Source organism: Telmatherina bonti, assembly GCF_933228915.1.
Source record: "Telmatherina bonti genome assembly, chromosome: 5".
Lineage (NCBI taxonomy): Eukaryota > Metazoa > Chordata > Actinopteri > Atheriniformes > Telmatherinidae > Telmatherina > Telmatherina bonti.
Window position 1 is genome coordinate 32,179,720 of NC_136623.1, and position 26,173 is coordinate 32,205,892.

General features: G+C 41.2%; 1 protein-coding gene across 5 annotated transcripts; it reads right to left on the bottom strand.

The window, feature by feature from the left end:
• On the bottom strand, nt 1-24,206 carry ibtk (inhibitor of Bruton agammaglobulinemia tyrosine kinase). Of its 5 annotated transcripts, XM_079240087.1 has the most exons (30): nt 24,063-24,206; nt 22,949-23,050; nt 22,189-22,576; nt 21,892-21,988; nt 21,307-21,431; nt 20,178-20,288; nt 19,042-19,212; nt 17,615-17,732; nt 16,520-16,700; nt 16,273-16,396; nt 15,807-15,984; nt 15,142-15,295; nt 13,508-13,892; nt 13,060-13,316; nt 12,886-12,972; nt 12,711-12,793; nt 12,478-12,515; nt 12,286-12,382; nt 12,049-12,153; nt 10,783-10,900; nt 10,482-10,542; nt 9,970-10,097; nt 8,665-8,777; nt 8,412-8,557; nt 7,860-7,978; nt 7,564-7,668; nt 6,841-6,996; nt 6,056-6,265; nt 1,585-1,717; nt 1-1,177 (listed from the first exon to the last, which is right to left on the bottom strand). In XM_079240087.1, the coding sequence occupies exons 3-30, from the start codon at nt 22,510-22,512 to the stop codon at nt 1,052-1,054; spliced, it is 4,050 nt and encodes a 1,349-aa protein (XP_079096213.1). In that variant the 5' UTR covers nt 22,513-22,576; nt 22,949-23,050; nt 24,063-24,206; the 3' UTR covers nt 1-1,051. The 5 variants fall into 5 exon arrangements, with proteins under 5 accessions (XP_079096213.1, XP_079096214.1, XP_079096216.1 ...); XM_079240088.1 differs by having other exon boundaries at nt 12,049-12,150; nt 22,189-23,050; XM_079240090.1 differs by having other exon boundaries at nt 8,463-8,557; nt 22,189-23,050.
• Nucleotides 24,207-26,173: the final 1,967 nt, after the last annotated feature.

Below are 26,173 nucleotides of genomic sequence, written 5' to 3' on the forward strand. Positions count from 1 at the left end.
CAAATAAATTTCTTTATTTCAGCCCACTCAAGTCCAACATGACATACAGATCTATTGCACACATTACATATTTTATTGCATGCCATTTTCTCTTCATATCTTTAGACACAGGCATGTTTTTGGAAGGTGAGAGTACATGGTCCAGATAAGGTACCAAGCTTAGTTTGGCTCCAAGAAAACAGCTGAAGGGTAACTAATAAAAAGAAAACAAGGAAAACTAAATAAAGACAATGTACTGTAACCGCGTGGAGGTCTTAATGGAACGGATAACTCCATAATCCATTATAACCAGTTCCACACAACCAGTCCTTTGGACTATAGTCTTGCTTCAGCATTCACAGTACTTGCACACAGTGGTGCATTTTCTCTTTGATAAACTATGTACATCTCTGTTTTAAGTACATATTTAACCAAACTTGTAAAATTACTGCCACCGCAAATCAGCTGAGACAATCAATGTAGATATGATGAAAAGAAAAACGTACTTCTTCCGTAAAAAGCTCCCTAAAGCCAATGCTCTGCCACTGCTAATAATTGGCACCACTTCCTTCTTTCTTGATCACATTGAGAGCTTCCACCGATTTGACAGACAGACACACAAACACAAGCCCTTCTAATTTAGTTTGGACCCATTTTGTGGCCAGAATGTCCCAATTTATTTTCTTTTTTTATTATTTTGGCAACTTCACATCAAATTTATTTGAGAGTTTGGACTTTTATATTATTGTTTGGTTGAAAAGAAATTAAAGAGTAATCCTAGACACAAAACACACCACATTCAAAAATGGAAAGCTCTCACTCTCTTTCACACAAACAAAACCAAGCAGCAATAACAAAATGAAAGCAACGCTGCAGAGAAATGCATGTATGGTTCTGCTTCAGACTTGTGTTGAACTGGTCTGGATGAGTCTGAGGTACACCTTTACTTGGACTGATGGATGTGATGAGCTTTAGGGTAGACTAAAGAGGACGCCACCTACAATTTGCAGTGACAGCTGAATTAGATGTCCTCATTTTGATGGTATGAAGCGGTGTCCCGTCACATCAGTCATCAGTGTTTGTGCCAGGTCGGCGTTGCCATGGGACCCCTGGAAGACCTCTCCACCACTATCAGTTCATCGGGGTTGTCACGTGCTTTATAGTGCAGCAGGAGATCATGTATGGCTCGCTCTTCAATCTGTAAGCGCAGGGAAAGACTAAATAAATAACTAAATACAGATAACCATGTGGACTGCAAAACCACTTTTTATTTGAGGTTTAAGTAGGAAACGCTGACACTAGAAGCGTAATGGTAAGAAGTCTTTGACATAATGGCAACCAGAAAACCACAGGGGGGAAAAGGGGGTTTGAGAAGGCAATGACAGACATCTGGCGACACTGGAGAGGAGCAGAGCAAGCAGTCCCCGAGACAAAACCGAAGGGCCTTCATCGCCAATCAGCTCTTCGCAGAATGTGATGCTCGTTCGATAAACATCGGTCAGACAGAAAAAGACTGGAGACAAAAATTGCTGCACATGAAAGCCTCTCATTTAGTACCAGCAGGAGCTCTTGCCTGAATGTGCATGTGAACAGAGGTTGTGTTACCTGGATGAGCGCCAGTGGCTTCCCTCGGCTGCGGATCAGTGCAGCTTCCTGTTGCTTCTCCTCCTCCACGATGGAGGCAAAGGTCACCAGGGAGGAGAGGGGAGGGCTGCCCACTGCACCCAGAACCCAGGGCCTGCAGGGAATGTGTGGATAACACACAGAGTATTGGTGCCTGAGCAGTGATAGTGACAACAGGAAGGGTCTCAGCAGGTGGACAAAGGTTGAGTGAAGCGTTACCGTCTGACTGTTCACCTGGCTTCAACAAACCTCGTCCATTAGAAACTGAACGAAACTTCAGATGCATCTATTTTTTTTATTTTCTTAACACATTAATTGATATTTTTAGATAAGTTAGTGGTGAAAAAGAACAGCGATCATCCCGTTGTGGAGGTGCAGGACTAGGTAGAAGAATAAGAATGAACAACAAATCTACACACTCCAATTTTAATATGTTAATGTTATAAAGTTATCTTCCTAAAAAAAAAAAAAAAAACTGTTCAATTTTTAATCATATCCTTTAAATCATTTCAACATACTTTTATACAACTGCTTCTAAAACAACTGTTAAGTTCTAATATGTGACTTTGCAAACGACTTTTTATCGATGATGTTGTTAGAAAACTAATAGAGGCTGATTGATCCAGATGGACGGAAACATTCTCGTCTTCCTTGGCTGTCAATCAAAATCTAAAGGCACTCTGAGCACTGTTACAGATCACACAAGACTTGTTATCTAATAACATCTGCTTTAAACCTGCAGATCAGCATACTGTGGATGATTAATGACCAACATAATTAACGATGATGATAGCTGCATGGTGGTGTAGTGGTCAGCAAGAAGGTTGCTGGTTTGAGCCTCAGCTGTGTGGAGTTTGCATGTTCTTCCTGTGTGTGCGTGGGTTCTCTCCCTGGACCTGCGATGAACCGGAGACCTGTCCAGGATGTCCCTGCCTCTCGCCCAATGATTGATGGGATATGCTGCAGCTTCCTGCGACCCTGAATTGGACTAAGCGGTTAAGAGAAGAGGATGGATGGAGAATGAATGTTTCTACTGCATATTTGTGTTTTTTTCCCCCTCTTGTGTGACGTTTACTGCCTCTGATAGAGCAGTTTACACAGCGGAGTAACTGCTGGACCTGTTGGGGACAGGACACGATCTAAAACATCCAATCTGACTGAACTGAGGAAGCCACACTGGATGCAGAGCTGGGCCAAAGATAAGGGAGGAGATGAACAATAGGAGGTAGAGGCACAAGCCTTTTGTTGCGCCCCGCATCGTTATGGGAAATGTCAACTTGCTGCCAGTCAAGTGAGATGTACTGGATAAACTGGAGGTGCTTGTGAGGAACCAACAGCGTTACAGGGAGTTCAGTTTAACTTGTCTGATTCCTGGCTGAACGGCACACCGGACTCCTGCGTGGATATACTTCGCGGCTGTATGAGCAGATAGAGATCTGAAGAGGGGCTGGAGGTGGAAAGGTGGAGATGTTATCCTACCTGAGAGATAGGAAACTCCCGGAACGTGACTGATAGGAGCAAATATGCCGTCCAGACACTACACTGCTTTCAGATGGTTTCCAAGCGTATTATGCGCCACATGAGAGTCCCTACGGTGTCATCGTTGTTTACATTCACTCGAAAGCAGCACCTACAGTGGTGTGTGACATCACGTATGATGTGGTTGCTAGGATACAGAACCAGCACTTGGATTCTTTCTAAGTGATCACCAGCGGTTTCAAACATCTCTCCATCTTCCTGCCTCTCTTGCTTTGTGCAGTATGTGAACTGTCTGACACGTGGAGATAAGAAACTAGATCAACCTGAAGGAGGCGTGCAGGCCTGGACCGCTTCCGTCACTAAGCAGGTCTGATAACAACACGATCCGTCTCCAAACCGCATGAAAAACTGGTGTACAGAAGCTTCTAGTTACCATCAGATCTTTCAGGAAGTGAAAGTCACCAGAGGCCTTTTAAAGATAAGCAGATCAAGAACGTGTTCTGCTTCTGCACGTCCCAACGGCATCAAAGCAGCGTCTACTTCCTGTTTAAGATTCATTTCTTAAAACTACAGAGAGGACACTTGTCTGCATGCAGATTTGCTTTTGTATAAAACAGTGACATTGTAAATATGGACCAGGCCACGCAATCGCTCACTGAGACAAAATAGAAATTCTTTCCAAGGTAACAATCTATCAGTGTATTGCTCAAAACTTCATTATACTTTGTCTGGTGATGAGAAAGAAACTTTGAGTCAATAATGGTGAGATTTACAATATTCTCATCCCATTTCCTGACAGTGAATAGTTTAAGTGTCATTTCTGTTACTGTAGCAGGTTGTGAAGTCATATTGAACCCTGTGAAATCAACATTACTATTCTACTAGTGAGAGCTGACGTCCAAAAACCAGCCAGAAATATTCCTGGCTTACACCCTCAGCTCTATATCAAAACTATGCACAATCAAACAGTGTTAATGTGGCCTAGTGATACCTTTTGGAAATGTTTGCAGAAGAAGAGAATGTCTGAGTTTTGCTGAAATCAACGATTATGAAGGAATCTCCATTAAATCTGAGCTGGGATCTGGACAGCATGTCCCAAAAGACTGATATGAGACCGTTCGAGGCTGCTTATCCCGCTTCCCGAGCCTTGAACTCATCTGTCTCTGCACATCCAAATACCAGGAAAAACCCTGAAACCTGCTCTCTGCTCTGTGTGATCCGTTGTGACATGAGGGCTGCCCTTATCAATTCTGATCAACATCAACGGCCTCACTCCGATGACTCACACAGCTGTTTAATAACTACAAGTCTGCTCTAAATAAGGCAGCATGAAGCGAGTGCATACGTCGGCAGAACTGTGAGGCTGCATAAAAGACATGCACTTATTTACCCTTAAAAACCTGAAATGAATGGAAAACATCAAAAGACCGTGAGCTTTAACATGTGAGCTGACGTCAGAAGCAAACACATTAACAGCTACAGCTAGGAATACTGTGTGTGTGTGTGTGTGTGTGTGTGTGTGTTTATCCAGCTGTCAGGGGATGCAGTAAAGGTCAGGGTGACTCAGTCTTTGGGGGCAGGTCAACCCAGCAGTACTGGGTCACTCAGAGCTGTTCACCTCACTCACATCGGAGTATCACGCCTCTCTGGGCGTCTAACCACAGCGTGTCAGAGCCCAAGCACTTACGGTCAAGAAGCTCCAGAGACAGACGTTCAACTCACCAAAACCCTTTTTGGTTTCAGATGAAACAGAGGAAACAATGAGGGTTTATTTTCTAACCTTGAAACAACTTCTGTACCATCAACATGTCATTTTTCCTATTCTGTTTCTGAGCGCCAACATACAAGTCAAAACACGGCGTTCCAGCTATTGCAAAATCATATAAGAGCAGAGAGATGGTCAATATGACCATCAGGACCGTGGGGGAACTTGAGCTGTTCTGATAACACCTCAACACTGCCTCCAAGTGGAGATCCGCGGTACAGAACCAGACCTTTGCTACCAGAGATCGAGGATTTTCTGATTCCATTCAAACCCATTTTAGAACAACTAAAGCTCGGTGAGGGGGGGGGGGGGGGGGGGGGGGGGGGGGGGGGTGAAAGCAAACTCCATTTTACCTCAATGAGCTACGATTGAAACATACACTCCTGTCCAAGAAAAAGCAACACATGGATTTAACAAAGGAAAAAGGTAAGAGCCTCCCATTGGACAATTCCTGCATGGATGATCATGCTGAAGCTGTTAACAAGTAAACTGATGCAGTGAGTAGCTTCTCCGAAACAACCGTGTGGGAAGACAACCTGGTGGTGAAAAAGATACTAATCTCTTTCAGAGGGGTCAAATTATTGGCATAAAGCAAAGAAAACATCTAAAGGAGATGCGGAAACTACTAGAACCGGGATCAGAACTGTTCAACCAATAACTGAAAACTGGAAAGATGCCGAGGAGCTGCCGTCTTTCAGGAGGAAACGTGGACCGAAACGTCCTAAATGATGGTGATCAGCGTTCAGGTTTAGTGAAACTAAACTATAAAGACAACAGTAGAACTCACAGCTATGTTTAATAGTGAAAGTAAGAGTATTTCCTTGTGCCAGTTGTGAAGGGAAGTCAATGGACTGGGAATATTCCAGAGAGACCAGAGCATTAGGGTAAAAAAGAAGAGATGCAGCCATCATGCCGAGTGTCAAGCCTGAGGTCGAAGTCTATGATCTGGGGTTTCTATGCTTGCTTAGGTCTATGCTCAGCAACATTATGTGCCTAAAGAATGAGGTCAGCTGACTTACTGGATGTACTGGACAATTAGGTTAGTCTACCTTTCCTAAATGCACTATTCCAGGATTCATCTGGACCAAAGAGTGGCTCAGACAGAAACGACACATGGATTGGCCACCATAGTGCAGTGGTCCAACTCTCCCCTCATCAGTGCAAGACTCTGGTAAAAAAAAATAATGCAACATTGTACAGAAATCTCACCCAGTTGGCCTCTCTGCCTCACTGCTTTCTGCGCCTTTAAAAGTGACCCTCCGGGCAGCAGCGGCAGCAGGTGCAGCACCAGCAGGGGATCCCAGGGCACTTTGGCTTTTCTGTGTTCTTGCTTGCCCCACACTGGTCAAATGGTTTTCTTCCTCCTCCAACAGAGCCCGAAATGAACATGATGCCGGAGGCGACTGGACAGCTGTCGCCCTGAAAGTGGAAACAATGGATACATCATAACGCTGCAGTTACATTGCCAGTCAAGCAACAAGGTTACAGCTCCTATACATAGTGACTGAGGTATGGAAAAACAGCTCCTCAATGCTGCCGTCCTGGGTTTGACTCCTGGCCTGGGACCCTTTCCTGCAGGTTGTTCCCCACTACCTCTCAACCCCTTTCCTTTTAAGCTACTGCTCAATAAAGACCATTAGAAACCATTAGAGGCCTTAAAAAGATTTATAAAAAAAAAATAAAAAGAAGTACAATTACCAATGCATAAGCGCAACATTTAAAAAGTGATTTTTAAAAAAAAAAAAAAAAAAACGTGTTGTGCCGTTCTTTGTGTAATTAAGATGTGATTTGTATCAAACTTGTGTTCATCGTTATGCGTGACCATTTTTAATACGTGCCCACTGGTCACTTCACTGCTGTCTCATCCAGACTGGAAACACATGAACTCATCAGTCAGCTAGACAAAAACAAATCTCCTGAATCCCAGTTAGGCTGCGAACCCTTTAAAAAGAAGATATTTTATGACAGCTGCTAGTTGTGAGCTTCATACTCACCAGGCCTTCCCACTGCTTTTGGATGGAGTGACTGTGGGGGTTGGCTTGGATGTTGCAGACTCCCCAGTGGCGTCTTTGTTGGCCATGGCCAACATCTTCCTCTGTTTCTGAGACAGTTTGGTGGAAACAGGAGATTGCTTGACATTGGCGCTGCTGCTGCATGAAAGAGGGGGGGAAAAAAATGCCCAGATGAAGTAAACAACCTTCTTCTGAAACAAGCAACACACACTTCTCATTTAATTAAAAACATTCAAAAGGATCAAAAACTGAAGGGTGAACATGCTGTCTGCACAGATCAGCTGGACAGAAATGCTTCATTACATCTGAAAGTCTGTTTGACTCGCTGCCTGCCAGGGACGTGTGTTGACGTCATTCTGAATCTGAATGTTCGCTGCCAAAGACGCTAAAAAAGGTCCAAACACGTCTTCTCTTTCTGTCGATGGAAAGTCAGTTTGTGCACTTCAAAACATCCCAAAATGTGCTCACTGAGCATGCACCCAACATGCTGAGGACGCGCTCCGAGTGCCCACCCTGAAGACGCCCCGATGCGCGCACCCGGACAAATCGGCCTTCCACAGAACTCAATGTCCTGTTGGTCCCGAAAGACGAGCTAAAACGCTCCAGACCACCACCAGCAGGACTGTTTTCTGCTGCTGCAAAAGCTGGCAGCTAATGAGTTAAAAAAAAAAAAACTTAATAAACCAAGCAGCCCCCCATCCTCACCTTCCAGGGCTTTTAGGAGCTGCTCTCATGGTCTGCAAAGAACTGGCCTCCATGTCCATTATGGTTCTGAGATCCAAGACTGGAGGAGGAGGAGCGTGTGCAGGACTGCAGGTTGGAACAAACAAAATCAGTTCAGCTATTTATTACACAAGGAGGAGATTTCAGGCCTTCAGAGAACAAAGCAGGAAGACAGAAGGTTAACGTCAGCGCTGTTACCAAACATCACATCTGCAGAAAGTCTAGTAAGTCTGCCATACATCTAAAGAAGCTGAAATGAAACTTTAAACCGGCATTACCATGGAAGGACCTTGTGGATGGGCTGTGGAGTGGAGTAAGGGGGAGTAGGGAGGCTGTTCTTCAGGGAAGTCGGGGTGCTAGGCGGGGTCTTCAATCTCTGACTGAAAGTCTTTTCATCCTGCATAAAGAGAATATTCTTAAATCTCCCTGTAGTTTCCTAAATTTATTCATTTATATGCATATATTTATACACACACACACACACACACACACACACACACACACACACACACACACACACACACACACACACACACACACACACACACACACACACACACACACACACACACACACACACACACACACACACACACACACACACACACACACGTTATGAGCTGGAAAATGTGTTTCTGTAAACTTGAATGTATCTGCTCCATCCACCATGTCAAATTTCCCATCAAATATAAAAGATTAATGCTGTGGATATCAACTAGCAGTGCAGCGGTTCCACGCAGAAAGTAACGTCAACGTTACAGGAATAGTACAAGATTTTCTAACAACTATATATAAATATCTATGTTACACGTTAAAAGCATAAAAAGAACCTCTGTTTTGTCATGAGAGACAGGTGATTGCGTGTCTCTGGGACTGCCCACCCCCATGTAGCTGCCCTCTGAATCCGATGTGAGGAGCTCCTGCAGGGACTCCGTCGAGTTGGCATTGGTCGATTTCACCAGGTACGGAGATACCGCTGCACAAGAAGAGCGCATGTTAGAGAAATTACTGCATTAAGTTGCTGCTTCAAACAATAATCTGATGGTTGATATCCTTGATATTTGTCCATATAAGTACATTTACCTGCAGCAGGTGGGCTCTGAATGATATCAGAGAGGGTGTAGCCACCTGAGCTGTCAGAGCGCCTCCGTGGTTTCTTTTTAGCCTTTATCTTGGCCTTCTTAATTAGAATTTCCCTGCAGATGGACAACATTCAACAATTAGAAGCATGTATTTAGGACAGGGTAGGGAAAAGATTTGATTGTTGAATCAATGCAACTTGTCTTACACCAGCAGAACCGCACCGAGCTACTACACTCGCTCTCAGAGATCAATTCAAGTTGCCAGATCAACCTGAACCATTTTCAACGGGCGGCTTAGCTAAGGTTGAAGAGCACCCGTGTCCCAACCAGAAGGTCGGGGATTGACTGCTGGCTTCCTCTGACTACATGTCTAATAGGAAAGACTCAATCCTGTATTATCCCCCAACGCCCCTTCCATATGAGTGTGTGACTAACGTAGTGTAAAGTGCTTCTTTTTTTTGGATAAACGCCATACATGTCTATTTACTTTTAAAAAGCTGAATGTGAGTGACTCGCCTGCGTATTGTACATAGGAATAACCTGAAAGCTACATGTTCTTCACCCGGGCTTTAGTTTGGCTGTAAAGTTCATGTACAACTGAATTTGGAAAGTTTGTGACGGGAGCTTGTACTGCAGCAACGAGGTGCTCAATAGCAGATGACTCTCCAGTGTGGAGAAGCTTCTTCAGTGTGGAGAAGGTGGAGTATTCCTCCTGCTCCGGCGTTATGCCGAGACATGGCCATCACAGGAAGGCACACAGCTGAACAAGCCAAAACTACCATCATTATATTACGGCTTCCAATATTCTTCATTAATATCAACATGTTACCAGAGATCTGAACTTCAAGAATATTTAGATAGATTGTTTCATAAAGTAAAACTTATCAGGACATTTAAAAAGGTTTTTTTTTCTATACCCAATCACCGCATTTCTGGCTGGGAATCAGGAGAAGTGCAGGATTTTAGAAATGCATGCAGATGTGTCATATTCCCAGATAACTGCTTCTGACTTTCATGTAAACGAACTCAGAGTTTCATTATTTTATAAGAATATTTAACAGAGACAGAATGTCTTTAATATTAAAAGAAAAATAGGGGTAACACAATTATTTGGAATCGAACTGAAACTGAATTGAATCTGATTTCATCAAAATGAAATTGAAATAGGCTGCTGTGAACCGAATCGATTCAGAAAATTAGTGACGATACCCGGCGCTAGTCAGTGCGACACACCCGGGACAGATCTGATAAAATCTGCCCATGTTGAAACCAGCCTGACATGTATGGATGTTCTCATTCTGTAAACCTGCAGGAGTGATCCAGTTCTTCCTGTGGTTTGGGGCTGAATGCCGAGTCCAAATCCTCCTCCTCATACACACTGAGGTCTGGTGCACCAGGATACGGAGTGATGATGCGTTTCTGCATCGCGGGGATCTGAAATCAAATTCAGGAGACTGCAGCAAACAACACACACACCCAAATCTTTTACTGAAGCGATGTGGCAAAAAATGTGAAAACATAAAAATGTGAAAACTGTACAAATAAAAATGTTGTGGATGACTTTTCCCGGAAAGGTACCAAAAATAAGAAGCTGTCGTAATAATAGTTTTGATTATTTTTACTAGAAGTGTTTTTTGTTTTTTTTTTTAATTTATTGGTGATTTATTAGACACATTATGTTCTTTAATGCTAAATAAGTCACTTGGCAACAGCGAATTTATTCAGAAATCTAGAAACAAAAGTTACTGAAAATAAAGGCTAAAGAGATGGGAGGATGCTGCAGACTGGTTTGTTTTTAGGGAGCAGGAAGTGACTCACCATCCTTCTGTAGGCTGCAGAAAGCTCTACAAGGACTTCATCACTAAGAATATCCAGGGCCCTGAATGCAACACAGTACAAAAAAAGAACAGGTTTATTTCTTGCAAACAGTTTCTTCTGTATCGATCATAACTTAAAGCCATTTGCTAAATACTACAGATATCGTACAGAAAAACAGGTTTTAATTGCTAAATTATCATTGTTACCAACATAGCACAGTAATAAACTGCTTTAGGGTGGATGCTGGTTGCTAAGCAGCGAGAGTTAATGCTACATGCTAATGAAATGCTACAATTCTCACTTGGACTCCAGCAAAGCAGCCATGTTGAGCACAATAAACTGCAGGCAGGACAGTTTCAGCTGCTCTGCGTTGTAAACGGTAGCAAACTCCAGCAGCTCTGCAGCGTTCTTCAGCGTCACTGCAGAGAAAAGCAAACAACTCCATCAGATTTACAAGTCTGATCGCTGATCATTAAACCCTTTCATGCATAGTGGACACCTAATCACAAGATTTCTTCTTGCATATTTACAAATGAGGATGGTATTTTGGTAAAAAAACCACTTCGGTGGATGTCAGCGAGTCATCCAATACGTTTCCACTCACCGGAGAATAAATAAAAATATGATATAATTGAACATAATGTAATTATGCAAGTTTTCCTTTGCAATAAATAGGCAACAAAATTATTCAGCTATATTTTATAGAATATATACATAATTATGATTATATATTATTTTATACATATTTTATAGAATACATTAAAATAAATGATAAATTATGATAAATTCTAAATAACACTAATAAAAAAAAAAGCATCATTACATATGTCTGTAGAGGTAAAATATTTTTAAAAATGTTGCATTGTTTTTTTTGGTCTTTTTTTATATATTCATGCATGAAAGGGTTAAAAACCCTCTCTACATATGAACTTGCCTGGAATAAGTGGCTTATTAAACCCCAATGCAAGAAGAGGCTTAAAACTTAGATCAGGAAAAACAGAAGTAAGAAACTTGTGTCAGTATTTCAGCAGTTTTTCTGACAGACATCGCTGCTGCTCTTAACTAATAATACCGACCAGACATGTTCCTTAGACCTGACATTAATGTTGCACTGAGCCAACTTGAAAGGGATCAGGGCTGGGCCATTAATCAGATTTACGATCTGGGTTTTCAACGATCATAAAAATGAAAAGGTGAATTTTTTTTTTGTCTTCGCGGTTTCCTCTCCTGCTGTCTTCAGCTGCCAATTGAGCATCTCTGGCATTGCAGCGCTGTGCTGTAAACTTTTGGTTTTATTCAGCCACTGTTGCCAACTTGGCAACTTTCTCACTAAATCTGGTAACTTTCCAAATGTTCATGTTATTTGTTTGTTTTCTAAAATTTGTGGAATCCTAAAGACATTGCTTAATGTTAAATAAATTCATGTTGTTAAAAGATAATAGATAATTGTGTTAAATGATCGAGATCTCAATTTCAGTCAAAATAATCATAATTTTTATTTTTACCATAATCAAGTAGCCCTAAAAGAGACTGTGTTGAAGTACAAGAAGTTGCAAACAGAACGTACGGTTTTCAGTGATGACGACCTCACACATCTCCTTCAGCCTTGTGATGAGCAGCTGGTCGGCCACAACCAGCACATTGCAGACAAACTCCACATTTAGAGACTCTGCTGGGACAAAAGAAGAGGAAAAATTAAGAAGCTAGATATATCTTCTTTTTTAAAAACATTTTTCCAAGTGAATGAACATTACAGTCATTATAAAGCCACCTCTTGTGGTTTCATTGTAACTTGAGAGGCTACCTTTTATCGTGGGACTCTCGTCTGTGTAAATGTACTCCAGAATGACCTGCAGAATCTCTGAGCTGGTCGGCATCTCAAGTGCAGAGCAGGATGTTGCCTGGAGAATGGGAGACAAGAACACCATCAGCTTCATCAGTGCGAGTATGAACCAGAGAGGTTGGCATCTGGTGGAAAATAAAGTCTGAAATGTACCTCAATCCACGGGCTTCCAAGCATACTGTTGAAGTACTCTAAAACCAACACAAACACGTAGTTACTGATTACGTTCCAGTGCAACATGGAAAGCTAACATTTCCCACAAAAACCTTTATTAACCTACATATGGAGGAAGAAAACCTAAAGCAAAATAAACAGCATACAAGTTAAATTAGTTTAACTTATATAAGCAATGATTTCTCTGTGATGTGGTCACTGGTTGATCTTACCAAGCCTTGCACACAGGACACTTTTGTGGCAGGGAAACTCTTTCCCATCTTCAGATTTCAGAGTCACATCACAAAGGTAGGAGCTGCACACACACCATAAAAACCCAAAAAGAGCAAAACATGAAAACATTTCAATGCCATTATCAGATGAGGCAACTACAACCCTCATACGAACCATTTTTTCTGATAGAATTTGGGTTTGCTGCCCGTTTTCTTGTTTATGACATTTATTTTCCCATTTTCATACTTGACACCATCCAGCCTGAGGGAGCAGAGAAAACACTATCACGACAAATGGCAGCAAATTGATTTTGTGTTGGGCTCTGAGAGCAAACACACCGCGTCTTACCGTGCTGACAGGCTGCCCAGGCCGAGCTTTTTTGCAACTGCCTGTAAGGTTTTCACAAGATTAGCCCCCCCTTCGTTGGCTCCAGCCTTGTCGCCCTTGCCTCCTTTCCCCTTTCTGCCAGGCTTGGAGCCCTTGTTTTTGGCCTTGTTGCTGTCACCTTTGGTTGAAGGGGGCAGGGAACGGTAGACCTCGACGGCTGAACAACCTCTCAGACCCAAGTCCTGCAGACTGCTGATAAGCCTCTCCTGCTCTGAATCCTGGCAACACAAGGCAGACCGCAGTCAGTCCCAGAGAAAAAGCTGCACACAGTCAGAGGTAACAACTTTTCTGAGTCAGACTAAACCTAGAATGAAGAAACACTTTTAAACATTTTATTCCAGATGTCGTTATAAAACTGTCTCCCGTCGAGGCAGGTTTCACCTGAAATAAAGCTTCTTTGGTTCCTCACCTGGTTTTCTCCACTTGAGACCGCCAAGATTCTTGGCCGGGCCCCGTGCAACAGCAGCTCACAGGAGTCCGTGTAGATGAAGTGCAGAGCATATTCCAGCATGTCTGGTGGGACTTTTTCCAGAATGAGTAAATCGCAGCCCACAGCGTCTTCGCTCTTCCTCACTTCCTTATCAAGCTCCTCGTCCATACTGCAGCGATCGGACATGAACTGTTTCCGGAAGAACTCGGACCTCATGGACAGAATGTACTTGTGAGCTGGAAAAGTGCGATCGCCGGCTTGGAGTGTCACATCGTGGATGCTGTCTGTTTCATCTGCCTCATCCAGAAGGCTACGGAAGTGTTGGGAGAAGGAGGATGGAGAGACGTTGGGAACTTCATACAGGCTGAAAAGAAAAATAAATAAACATTATTCATATTAATAATAAATCACATCCAAAATATTCCACAATGCTAATAATTACATGTATGTTATTAAACATCATATTAGAATTGTAATATGAATAATATAGAATAATAAAACCTCCTGAATTGTACCCCCACATGTACATGCATCTACAAGGCAGAGTGGCTTATGCTGTTTTTAATGAGTTTTTAACCTATGTCTGTCTGAGCAATTTATTTATGTTTAATACGCACTGAGAGGTGGAAGAGTGAGTGTTTTAGTGTTTTATTGAGTCGCCAGACAATTTGAATTTCCCTTTTAGGGATGAATAAAGTCCTATCTATCTATCTATCTAATTGCAGCTTATAAAATAAACATCCAACTGAGTCGAATGCTGCTCCGCAGGAAACAGATTGATCATGAGCAGACATATTTCATATTTTATTCATTTAGCATTCTGCTGATACAGTCAGGCAGAAGCAACATAAAGTTGGATTTGGTGGTTCGTTTTCTATAAACTAATTTAGAAAATTGTGTTTTTTTCTTCAAAAGAAGGAACAAACTAGTTCCCACCTCTAGATGGCAGAGTTACCTGTTAATGTAATGGGCTGAAGCTGGGATCCTCAATCCTGGTCCTCGAGGACCGGTGTCATGCAGGTTTTCCAAGTGTCCCGCTGCAACACACCTGATTCAAATCAGTGTGTATTATTAAGCAGACATGAGCCGAGCTTGTCTGAGTCTGAGACAGGAGTTTTCCTGCAGGATCACTTGGAAAACCTGCAGGACACCGGCCCTCGAGGACCAGGACAGGTGATCCCTGGGCTAAAGTGTGGTGTGCGGTTGCACAGTGTGCAATCTGATGAAAGACTCCAGGATTAGTAATGACTGAGTCCATCCTGTAATCATCTACCTCTAATATGGAAGTTTATGAAGTTTAATTTCCCCACTTCTCCTGTATTCCTCTAAAAACAATGAATGAGTTGACAAGTTGTCTCCTAAACCCATGCAGGACCAGGTTTGTACAGGAATGAGAACTTCATGCTGGTCTTGAGGCGTATCATGTGACACAAATAGCTGAATGTTTTGCCAAGCTTTATGATTACTGTAGATGGATGAAAATAACAGAAACCTCCTCTCAGGCTGTATAGTTGGACTTTTGCATTTGACTTTTTGCTTGTAAATGCGCCCAACACAGCAACTAGTTAGTGTCGGTCTGCAGCTTCTGTTGACCATCCTTTAAGGTCTCACACCTCGTTTTGGGATCGGCCTGAAGCACTCCAAAATTTCGCCCCTTGGAGTCCATGGTGATGCTGACAGCTCTGTGGATGAAAGGAAGTTTCTCCAGGCGGATTCGTTCGTACAGCGCGCCTGCGTCTGAGTGGCCGCAAACTTCCACACCGACATCTGTCAAAGGACAAGATGCACACAAGTCAGACAACGTAGGAAGCTGCTTTCTTCACCGCTAAGTCGTGTTTTGTTTTGTTTTTTTTAACTTCTGCAAACTTTTTTAATTTCTCTTCAACTTCATCTGTAAGTTGACAAGAAAACAATACAAGTTGATCATAGTATTTTACACTAGAAGAGACAGAATACAAATAAAAAGGGGGCTAAACAAGAATAAAAACTAAAGAAAAGACAAGCATGAAGCTAATATTCAGCAGAAGTAAAAATCCATCCATATACAGTAAAGAGCATTATGCTTGTCCTTGTAAGCTTGCTTTGCTATTTGATGCCATTTCTATGTCATTTGTCCAAAGCGTGCATCCTAAAAGCATCCAGAACACAGTACAACAAGAAACAAGGATAATACCAACAGTGGATGCTGCATCTGCAGAGACATGCACCTCACATTTCTACCCATGTCCTAACATATGACTGAGAAGGTCAGTGATGCATTAATTCATGACATTCTCACCTTTCTTCTCTCCATACTTCTTATACTCTCCAGCCCACACACCGGTGAAGCCCTCCCCGTCAGGAGTCACAAACATCATGCTGTTTTTGCTGAGCGCAATATCCGACATGAAAACCTGACGTGGATACGCCCACCTGCACTGCCTCACCGAGGAGCCAGAGGAACGCCAGCCAAACACCTGACAGGTGGGGAAAAAATACATAAAATGAGAGTTACACAAGTCTTAGTCATCACTGTCATCTACAGACCACCATACAGGTAGGACTGTTTTTGGACAGTATAGCTGAAGGGATTAGGTAACAGGAAAAGTGAAGGAATGGTAAAAATAACATCAGGATGCTTCCTCTCTCTGTGTACCAGCACTTAGAAATAGAAAAAGAAGTTGAAACAAACTGAGGCTTCACTGTTGGAGCTGCAATAAAAACTTAAAAGTAAAAAAAGTCCAGCGCTTTGGCAGGTTACTTACCCTCCCTGCTTCGTCCAGCGCCAAGACGGTCACCTTCTCCCCTCCTCCTTCATTCAGGATCTGTGGAGCCACCCGTTGGTCTAGAAAGCCCCCGCTAACCAGGACCTTCTTGATGTTGAGCTGCCTGAAAGACAACAATGACGACCTTTACTTAAAACAAAGAGAGGATTCGGTGTCACGTTAAAATAAACAAACGTGATGGCTGCTATTTTCCCTGGAGAAGTCGCTGATCTCCAGTTAGATTTACCTCGAAGCCATTTTCTTGCATTGGTAGTCGGCCAACAGATAAACGTCCCCCTTATCTGTTACAACTACCGTTGCTCCATCACTAGCTGCTACCATAGCGATAGTAACATCCTTGTGGTGCAGAGCGGACACCTGCCGGGGGGCTGTCACACTCTTCTCCCCATTTGGATCCAGCAAGTATCCTAAACATTCAAAAACACAACTGAGCCAATAGCGGAGTGTTTTACATTTGTTGCAAGAAAAGTTTATTTTTAGCATCTTTCATGTACGAGATCATTTAATGCGCTTTACATAAAACACTGCAAACATTACCGATGCTTATCATTACAGATGTATATTACAATATTTCCACCAATAAAGCATTAAAATGAAGGGCAGCAATAAATAATTAATATAAAGTTATGATAAAATCATAACTTAAGACGAGTTAAAAGGAAAATAATGTTGTTAAGCTGAATAAGTGTTTACGCCCAGGTGAAACAGACAGTTTGTTCCACTTGTTTGCAGCATAGCAGCTAAATGCTGCTTCTCTGTGTTGAGTCTGGAGCAGAGGTCTCCGACTCGGTCCTACGATGTCTGTAATCCAGCAGGTTTCTCCAGTATTTCCGCTTCAATCCACCTGAATCAAATTAAATGGATCTATCAGGTTCTGCACAATCAGTCATTTGAACCAGCTGCGTTGGAGAACGGATACATGGAAAACCTGCTGGATCGCGGACCTCGTAGGACCGATCTGCAGACCTCTGGTCTGGAGTCTCTGGATCTAACAGCTCTGCTAGGTTTAACCCTTCAAGAACTTGTAAACAATCAGCAGGGTTTTAAACAGTGTCAAGCCAGATACAGATGACAGAATCCTAAAGTTATTAGTTTTTATTTTGTATCAATGGTCAGGGGAAGGGTGCATTGTGTGCGTGTGTGGGTAACGTGTGTGTATGTTTTTAAATGTGAAACTGTTTTAATTTTTTAATGTTAAGCACTCTGATATGCAAATAAAGTTTGATTTGATTTAAAATCAACATGCAGCATCATATATCTGAAAGACAGGACAGTCATCTTCCATACAAATGGGTCCGCCCACTCCAGTGCTGAAACCTACCCAGCTGCCCCCCGTTGAGCCCCATCGTGTACACAGCCTCCCTGGTCCACAGCACCGTATGGAACCTTCCTGCAGCAACTCCAGTCACTGTTCTGCCTTTCAGCGTTTTGGAGAAGACCTTCACAGAGTCAAAGGGTTACATCAGAAACAAATACTGAAATTGTAAATTCTGGGGCAGACTCACACTACCTAATTTAAGATTGTAGGGATTCACAATGTTGGATTTTTAGCCAATATGGCATAAATTTAACAACGCATTTGGCAAATACATGCCTAATTGCAGAGATCATCTAGTTTCCTCTGTTGTGGAACTAAAATACAGCATTATTCTGAACAGCTTTTCTAACGTTGGCCTGTTGAAATATGAAGATGAAAAAATAAAAAACCTGAATGATGATGTAATAACTCTGTGCAAAATAAGAAAAATATCTCAACTTGCATTGTGTACAACATGTTAATATTAATCACAATTGTTTTTAAAACAAGATGTACATGAGATTTTGCTTAAAAAACTTGGATGATGCTCTCCCAGCACCTGTTATTCTATTGGTTAACTACATTAGTGGATTATGTCAGCTGACGTCTGATATGTTGCTAATTGTATCATCCATCTTCATAAAATCGTATTATTGTTCATCACATATTCATAAAACAATCCACTGGCTTCATTCAGATGCCCCATGTTGCAACCTGGATGTACCATCTCGCAACATATCACCTTTAGCGGCCCGGCTCACATCACAGCTTAACACCACTGGCTTCACAAACAACCAGATAATGAGGTGAACGCTGCAGATTTGGAACCAGTTAACACTCCACTATGAATCCATTTCAGGTTCCACTGAGACTCCTCTACTGAGGAACGGTTTACTTCCTCCTGCGGGGTCAGACGCTGCGCTGGTGCTCTTGCACTGGTTTGTCAGAAGATTTGCAATACTTTCAACACCAAAAGCTTCTGCAACAATACTGAACTAGTTTCTTGCCAAAAAAGACAAACAAGTTCATAATTTCTGTTTCCAACTAACCCTTTTCTTAGATTTCAACCCAACTCAAACATTATTGATTTCCAACATTTACAAAACTGATGGAGGATAAATTATTATAGAAACAAGAATTAGTCCTGAGATTTACAGAGGAAACGTTTTATATGTGCCAGAATTTCATTCAAAGAGTTACACAAGCTAGATTATCCAATTTTACCCAGGAGTAACAGAATTAACCAGTGTTTTCTTGTGCCCCATATTATCCAACTTCTTGCAGACATGGAAAGAACATGTGTGAGATTCTGGGAAAGAAAACACTCAACTTAACCCTTTAACTGCAGGTTTTCTTCAATAAGACAAACTAAATGTAAAGATTACATAGTGGGACCAAATTATTCGTAAGGTTGCCCTTTCTCTTCCGTAAAACATAAGCGACATTCCCACCTGTTTGGGAACATGCGCTGAGGCCGGCGGGGGAGCGAGGCCCAGCTGGTGGAAGGTGTTGAGACCAAATGTATAAACATAGCCTTCCTCTGTCAGCACCACTGTGTGGTCTTTAGCCGCCGCCACCTGGGAGCAGTGGTGGGACATCAGACCTTCAACCATTCGAGGAACCTGGAATTAAGAATGACAAGAAGGTAAAAATAAAAACATTTCTTCTGATAAGTATCACAAGTACTTGGTAGATATGTTCATGTGATGATGCACCAATAAAACCAGCTTATAAAGACCGGTGTCGTGTCACCGTGTCTCTTTGCAACTGTTTAGACACGGTGCAGGTAGCTCGAACATAATGGCATTAATGTGTATGTAACAGCGCAAATTGCATGTAATCATGTCAAACCTGCACTGCAGATTAGACATCAGTAACTCTACACCTCATGTGACTCGTACAAAATTAGGTAATCATTTCATTATTCTATCTCTACTGAAAGTTTGGCTTTTACTTCATGAATGAAGCTCATTTTCAGAGATCAATTTATAATTCCTACCTGTTGAATCAAAAGAAATTAACCTGCAGCTTTAAACCGAAGACGTAGCGAACAGAAACAACATGAAACTGGATGTTTTTATGCGTTTTATGTGATTAAGGAGGGAAACTACATCTTTATCAGCTGCAGAAGAAACGACTGGCTCAAACTGATTAATATTTGCTGAAAGGTATTTAAAGCAATGACGTGTGGGCAAACATAGTCCAATAACCCCTGCAGGAAAGTCATTTCCCACTTCAGCAATTAATATCTTAGCTTGAACCACTAGTCCAGGATAGTTAGCACAATGCCCACGGCTACAACTGGCAAAAAAAAGATTTTACTGAACTAAAATAAAGCAATTACATCAAGAGAATGCACAACTACAATGTGTTTGGAGATGCCATGCAGAAAACATTGCATGACTTCCTTTCTCTTTTAAAGATCAGCCCAATTAAACAAGAGCAGGCTGCACACAAAGGCGCTGGCAGCGCAACTGCAAGGCCAGTGGCGGATGCAGAGAGGTGAAACCACTTCAAAGGGGAATTTAAAATAAATAAATATGCAATACATCCTCTTTTGATGATGATGCCAAGGAGCAACCCTCACCAGATAGGTCTGTTCGTCTCCGTGTCCAAGTCTCCCTCCCTGTCCATGTCCACAGGTGAAAACCTGGCCTTTCTGTGACAGGAACACGGAGTGAAACTTACACAAGACCACCTGCAGGGAGAAGAAAACATTAAAACACCTATGAGAAGATGATTTTCCTTTATTGCTTCTAGTGTTAATATACTAATATAAGGCTGGCTTGTAGCGGTCAAGGCTTTTGTCGCCATCACTTTGACCTAATAGCACAGGCTGTGACACACCTCCTCCCATGTCACCCAGCCAAACACTCTTGTAACGACAGTAAAACACTGTGGCAATAATAGGCCGGAGCACAAGTGGAAAAGCAAACATCATTACTAATGCATCGCGCCCCCCCCTCAAGCCTTCAATAGCGCATGTGGATGTGTCCTGAAGTAGCACAATAATGTGGACATTCACACACACATGCGCAACTCATTTAATTAAAAAATGTCATTGTGGAATTAATATTTAACCTCTGGCACCTGCTGGATTGGATTAAAGAGACAAAGACGACACTCCAATGCCACTGGGTCATTAAGTGGTCATGATATTGGATCTACCCCCCCCCCCCCCCCCCCCCCCCCCCCACCCGCCTCACTCTGAAATTACTCTGCATGACAAGTCCTGCAGGACGGGGATGGACAGACGGACGGACGACTAAAGCGAAAAGAAAAAGTAAATGACACAATTACTTAATTTGTGATACGCACAACACCGCCCATCATTCCTACAGCTGTGGATAAAAAAGTGAAAGCTAACATGAGTCACACACGTGGGGGAAATGTATTTAAGCTTGCCGCTGCAACCCTGAGGAGACGGTTGTGTAATGCAAGGCCTCATGGGAAGAAAGTGTTTTGTCGGTGGTGGTTCTCCCAAACTGTTGCCACTAACCTTGAGAACATATTAGCATAATTTTCTTTTTTTATTTGATATAAATATAGGTTATGTCTATATGTACAAGATGTAGATAAATATATAGATTAGAAAAATTACAAAATAATATGAACACCTGCATGTGAATAGAGGCTTTAAGCGTGGGGAAAGACCTGCGCTGTAGGAAAGTATGAGTCTCATTCTCTGGAGAGACGACTAGGTGTTGTTAGCTTACCTGCTTGATATAAACTCCAGTCCTGGCAAACACATCCACAATCTCAGGATGCTGTCGGCTCTCCTGATTTCCGTGGCCGAGGCTGAAATTGGTATTGTTTCCCCAAGTGTACACCTCTGTTGGGTCTGAAGTGAGAAAAATGCCGTTAGAAATCTGTCCAACTCGTAGATTCTGGCTGTTGTCTCTGAGACATGTGAGGAGCACAAATCATGCTGTCAATTAAAACCACGAAAGAAGCACACACTGCAAAAACTCAGCCTTAAAAAACAAGAAAAAAAAAAATACAAAAATTAGGTAAATGTTGCTTAAAATAAGAAATTATCTGCCAACAGAACAAGAAAATTTGGCTTGTCAAGACTTCTCAAAACAAGTAAAAATACTCTTAAAACAAGAGGAATTCTCTGGCATAAAAACTAAGAATTATCTTACCTTTAAAAAAAAAAAATGAGCAGATGTGTACTTAATTTAAGATTTTTAATCTTACTTAGATTTCAGTTTTTGAAGTGCAGAAAAACTTAAACATGCAAGTGTGAAAGCTTTCATTAAACAGAATAAGTTTTGTAAGGGATTTTCAGCGTTTCTTACCAGAGGTTTTGAAAACAACATGTGCTGGTCGGTCCTTCATTGTCAGGTCCAGAACTGAGAGACCCTCCTTGTCCTGAGTGGAAATGGCTCCACCATGCTGGAAAAAAAACAAAAACAAACTAAATGTATAAAATATTCTGCTGACTTTTGGAAAGAAATCAATCCATTCAAACCAGTGTTGTTTGTTGTTCATTCTTTGTTTTATGACACAACATATATTAACTGGTACTTTTTTTTTTTGTTGTTAATAATGCAAACCTTTCACTTTTCTTTTAAAAAGACACCATCAACTCCTACCTTGACCAGTGATATGAGACAGTGGATCTGTCCATAGAAAGCGCTGCGGTGGAGAGCGGTCCAGCCAGACTCCTTATCCTTCAACATCAGATCAGCGCTCTTACTCTCCAGCAGCCACTCCAGCAGGGCCTTCTTCCCCAGCGAGGCTGCCATGTGAAGGGCCGTGCGACCAAAGGCATCCCGCAAGGTAGTTGCATTGTGGCAGTGTGAGGTCAGAAACGCCCGGAGTTGCCCCTCAGATCCTCCAGTTAAGGCTGCTATCACCTGGTCCGCATGCTGCTGTGACCGGCATTTTGGGGCACATTCTGGCTGTGCCAGACTCATCCTGACCTCCACTACAAAGTCTTTCAGACAGCCCACCGCCCGCAATCAAAAACTAAAAAGAAATCTGTGAAAGGTCACCAGCTAATACCAATGTCAATAAAAGTTTGTGGTGTAGAAAGTTATCACCATGGGGCGGGGGGAAGGAAAAAAATACATCAACAAAAGGTCGGGTTGGTATGGAGTGCTAGAATTGTGCTTGTGTTGAGTTTCCACCGCACCCTAGCGACTCCACAGCTTGTGTTTGATTTGCTTCAGTCCACCATTTCGACCAAGAATCGAACACAAACTAAGCTGCTTGCAGCATGTAACGGCATCACAGAGTCAATAAATACAAAATCTCTCACGTGTTTTGTACAAAATTTTACATTTCAATATTTGCAAAAATAGTTGTCATCTAAGCATTTACAAAAAAGGCAACAATTTGACGACCTCTGACCTTCTCATCCAGCTGTCCAACCACCAAACCTGAGGGGAAAGGCCTCCTTTCCCCCCAAGATTCTCACTTTTCTTTTCAAAACTCCATAATTGTAGGGTGCACCTGAAGAAGAAAACTTGAGTCATTACTCTTACACAGAAAACTATTTTTACATTTTATTTACATGCAAAAATCACTTCCATGTCACACACACGAATAAAACACATGGAGTGATCCCAAGTGTTTTAATTAAGGGTTATTTCATTACATGACCAAGATGCCAAACTTAATTTTAGCACTGAGGATTATCATGACCTGAATTGTTATACACGGTTACATAATAAAATAAAATATAATAGGGAAATAAAAGCGTTTTTCCAAACTCAGAGTTCAGACCTGCTGGGTCAGGAAAACTATTTTTACATTTTACTTAAATGCAAAAATCACTTCCATGTCACACACACCACATGCACATGCGAATAAAACACATGGAGTGATCCCAAGTGTTTTAATCGAGGGTTATTTAATTACATGACCAAGATGCCAAACTTAATTTTAGCAGAGGATTATCATGACCTGAATTGTTATACATGGTTACATAATAAAATAAAATATAATATTGGAGAAAAAAAAAACGTTTTTCCAAACTTATAGACTCAGATCTCCTGAGTTAAAACGTTTAAAGAAGTAATCATTTTAACCAAACTTCAGGATTATGTAACAGGCTAACTTAGCACACATAGCACAAGCTGTCAATCTGCTCGTGTTGGCTGCATCCTATTTGACCTCCATTGGGTTAGATGCACATTAACTTTGATATTAATTAGGTTTTTAGCTAGAAAAAGACAAAATGATCGTTTTATTCCCCACAATGTTTATAAAAACCTGCAGAATTAACAAGTTATGCGCGAGCTAACGGTAGCTACCTCACCTCCTATCAGCTTAAACTACCATCATATAAGGTTATCTAGTAAAAAGCACTGTGTGTTACAATGGGGTAAAAGTTAAATCAGAAAAAGCACATATAAAAGTATGTTTTTAAAGCATCTCTTGTCTGTGATATCAGCTAATGCAAATTAGCTTAGCTGACACATCATCGCGAGCTAGCGTTAGCTGCTTGTTGTTATTTTCTCACCTTCCGCTACATGAAGTAAGAACAATTCATTATGGAAGTTGCATCAACGACGTATATCCACAGAGACATAACTAAAAAATAAGATATGCTTGCAGCTTTTGCAGTGACAATTTTAAAGACTAAAATCGCGCAGGTAAGGTAAAGCCCCTAATTAATACAAAGACTTCTGATTGGTCGGAGTGCAGCATTGCGAAATTTGATTGGTTGACATTGGTGGGCCGTTGCGCGAGTAAAGAGTGAACTGTTGCTGTGTGATGTCACCCAAAATGTTGCTTTTTTTTCTTCTTTCTTTTACTATGTAAATTATACCATAAAAATGGCTATTTATATCGAATAGGCCAGTGTTTTTCAACCACTGTGCTGTGGTACACTAGTGTGCCGTGAAAGATCATCAGGTGTGCCCTGAGAAATGATCCAATTTCACCTTATTGGTCTATAAAGCAGCTCTGTGATCATCCAAAGAGGCCCAGGTGAAAGATAATAAAATTCCTTTTTTTTTTTTTTAGTTTATCTTATTTCTATTCAAGACACTTTGACAAGATGGCTTTATATTAATAAAATGGACTTTTTAGAAACAAAAAACATTTTGGTTTGTGGTGTGCCTTGTGAGTTTTCAGTGGAAAAAAAGTGTGCCTTGGCTAAAAAAAAAAAAAAAAAAAAAGTTGAAAAACACTGATAGGCTACTTTAATGTACATTTATGAAATGCACTTTAAGCTACATATACTTTAATTAAAACCATAAATAATTAAAACATAACATATAAATAATATATTTGAAGCTACAGTCATATTTTTTTCTTTTAAAAGAGCAAAAGTGTAATGCCATTTCCAGGGCCGCTGCCAGGAATTTTGGGCCCTTTGAAAGACAATGACATAGACGCCACCAATTTTAGATTTTTGTTTTTGCTTCGATTGCTTCAAGCTGATCAAAAAATAGCTTTTCATGGGAATGATAAAGTTCTGGGGCTGTGTTTAACCCTTTATGGGGCAAGTGACTATTTCTGATCACTTCATTTTCATTCATAATCAGCAAATCAATCAGAAACTTTTTTTTTTTTTTTTTTGTTAATGTAATGACAGACTGGAGGTCTTGGTTCATACCAGAAGGACAATTTTAGGTTAAAATTTCTAATTTGAAGGTATTTCATTGAGTGCCCTGTAAAGAGTTAAATCACAGTGCATACATGTAACTAGGTTATTTTGATATAAATAGTTTATCAGTTTATGTTACTGCTATATGTTATTACAACCTTTGAAAAAAGTATTTATTATTTTTAATGAAGGTTTAATGATTTTATTGTGTAGTTTTTACATCTTTTTGGGACCCTATCAAGTCGTGGGGCCCTAAGAATCTTCTTAACTTTAACCCCCCTATATGGCACCTCTGGCCATTTCTACAAGTCATTGTAAGAATGATTAAAATTATATATAATCTAGTAAATCCATATTTTCCTGATGTTCATGTTTTTTTGTTGCATTTTCTTCCACTGGAAAAAAATAATGACTTTTATTTTCCTTTTTTTTTTTTTTTTTTTTAATTTTACACCAGAAGTATTAGGCGTATTACACTCGATGTTGACACAGGAGGTTATGTCAAGAGTTTAGAGTGTGCCCCTTACAACACCATGTCAGTTACAACAGCTACTAACTCAGGCCATTAGACTTTGGGTGGGGTATCAGTTTCATTCACAATCCAGGTGTCATGGAATTAACCAGATGGTTATCCCATTGACCCATGCTAAGAATATGAGAGGGTCAGATGGGGGTAAAGATAGGGTTACACTGGTATCCACATCAGAGGCTTCCAAATATGACATATTGATGAGCGTGTCTTCCATTGCCATTCAAGCATGAACAGATCCACAGTTTTCTTCTCAGTGGAATAATCCTGCATGATTCAGCACACAATGTTTCCACAGCAATGTCATAACTCAGCTTATTTCTTCAAAAGGAAACTGTTTTGATCTGTTTCTTATTTTCTGAGATAATGTCACTGAACTGCAACTAGTAAGCAGTGATGTAGTGGTCCCTCTAGAAGTGGGTATACTCCATTTTTCCCCTTTAAAACAAAACAAACAAACAAAAAAACAAGGGAAAAGGTAGCCCAGAAA

Coding starts and splice junctions, on each gene's coding strand:
- ibtk (XM_079240087.1), bottom strand. CDS start 22,512: ATGAGTCTGGCACAGCCAGAATGTGCCCCAAAATGCCGGTCACAGCAG. Junction 17,733..19,041: donor CAGCGCATGTTCCCAAACAG/GTGGGAATGTCG, acceptor GACTCTGTGAAG/GTCTTCTCCAAAACGCTGAA. Junction 12,973..13,059: donor CTGGGCAGCCTGTCAGCACG/GTAAGACGCGGT, acceptor CTGCTCCCTCAG/GCTGGATGGTGTCAAGTATG.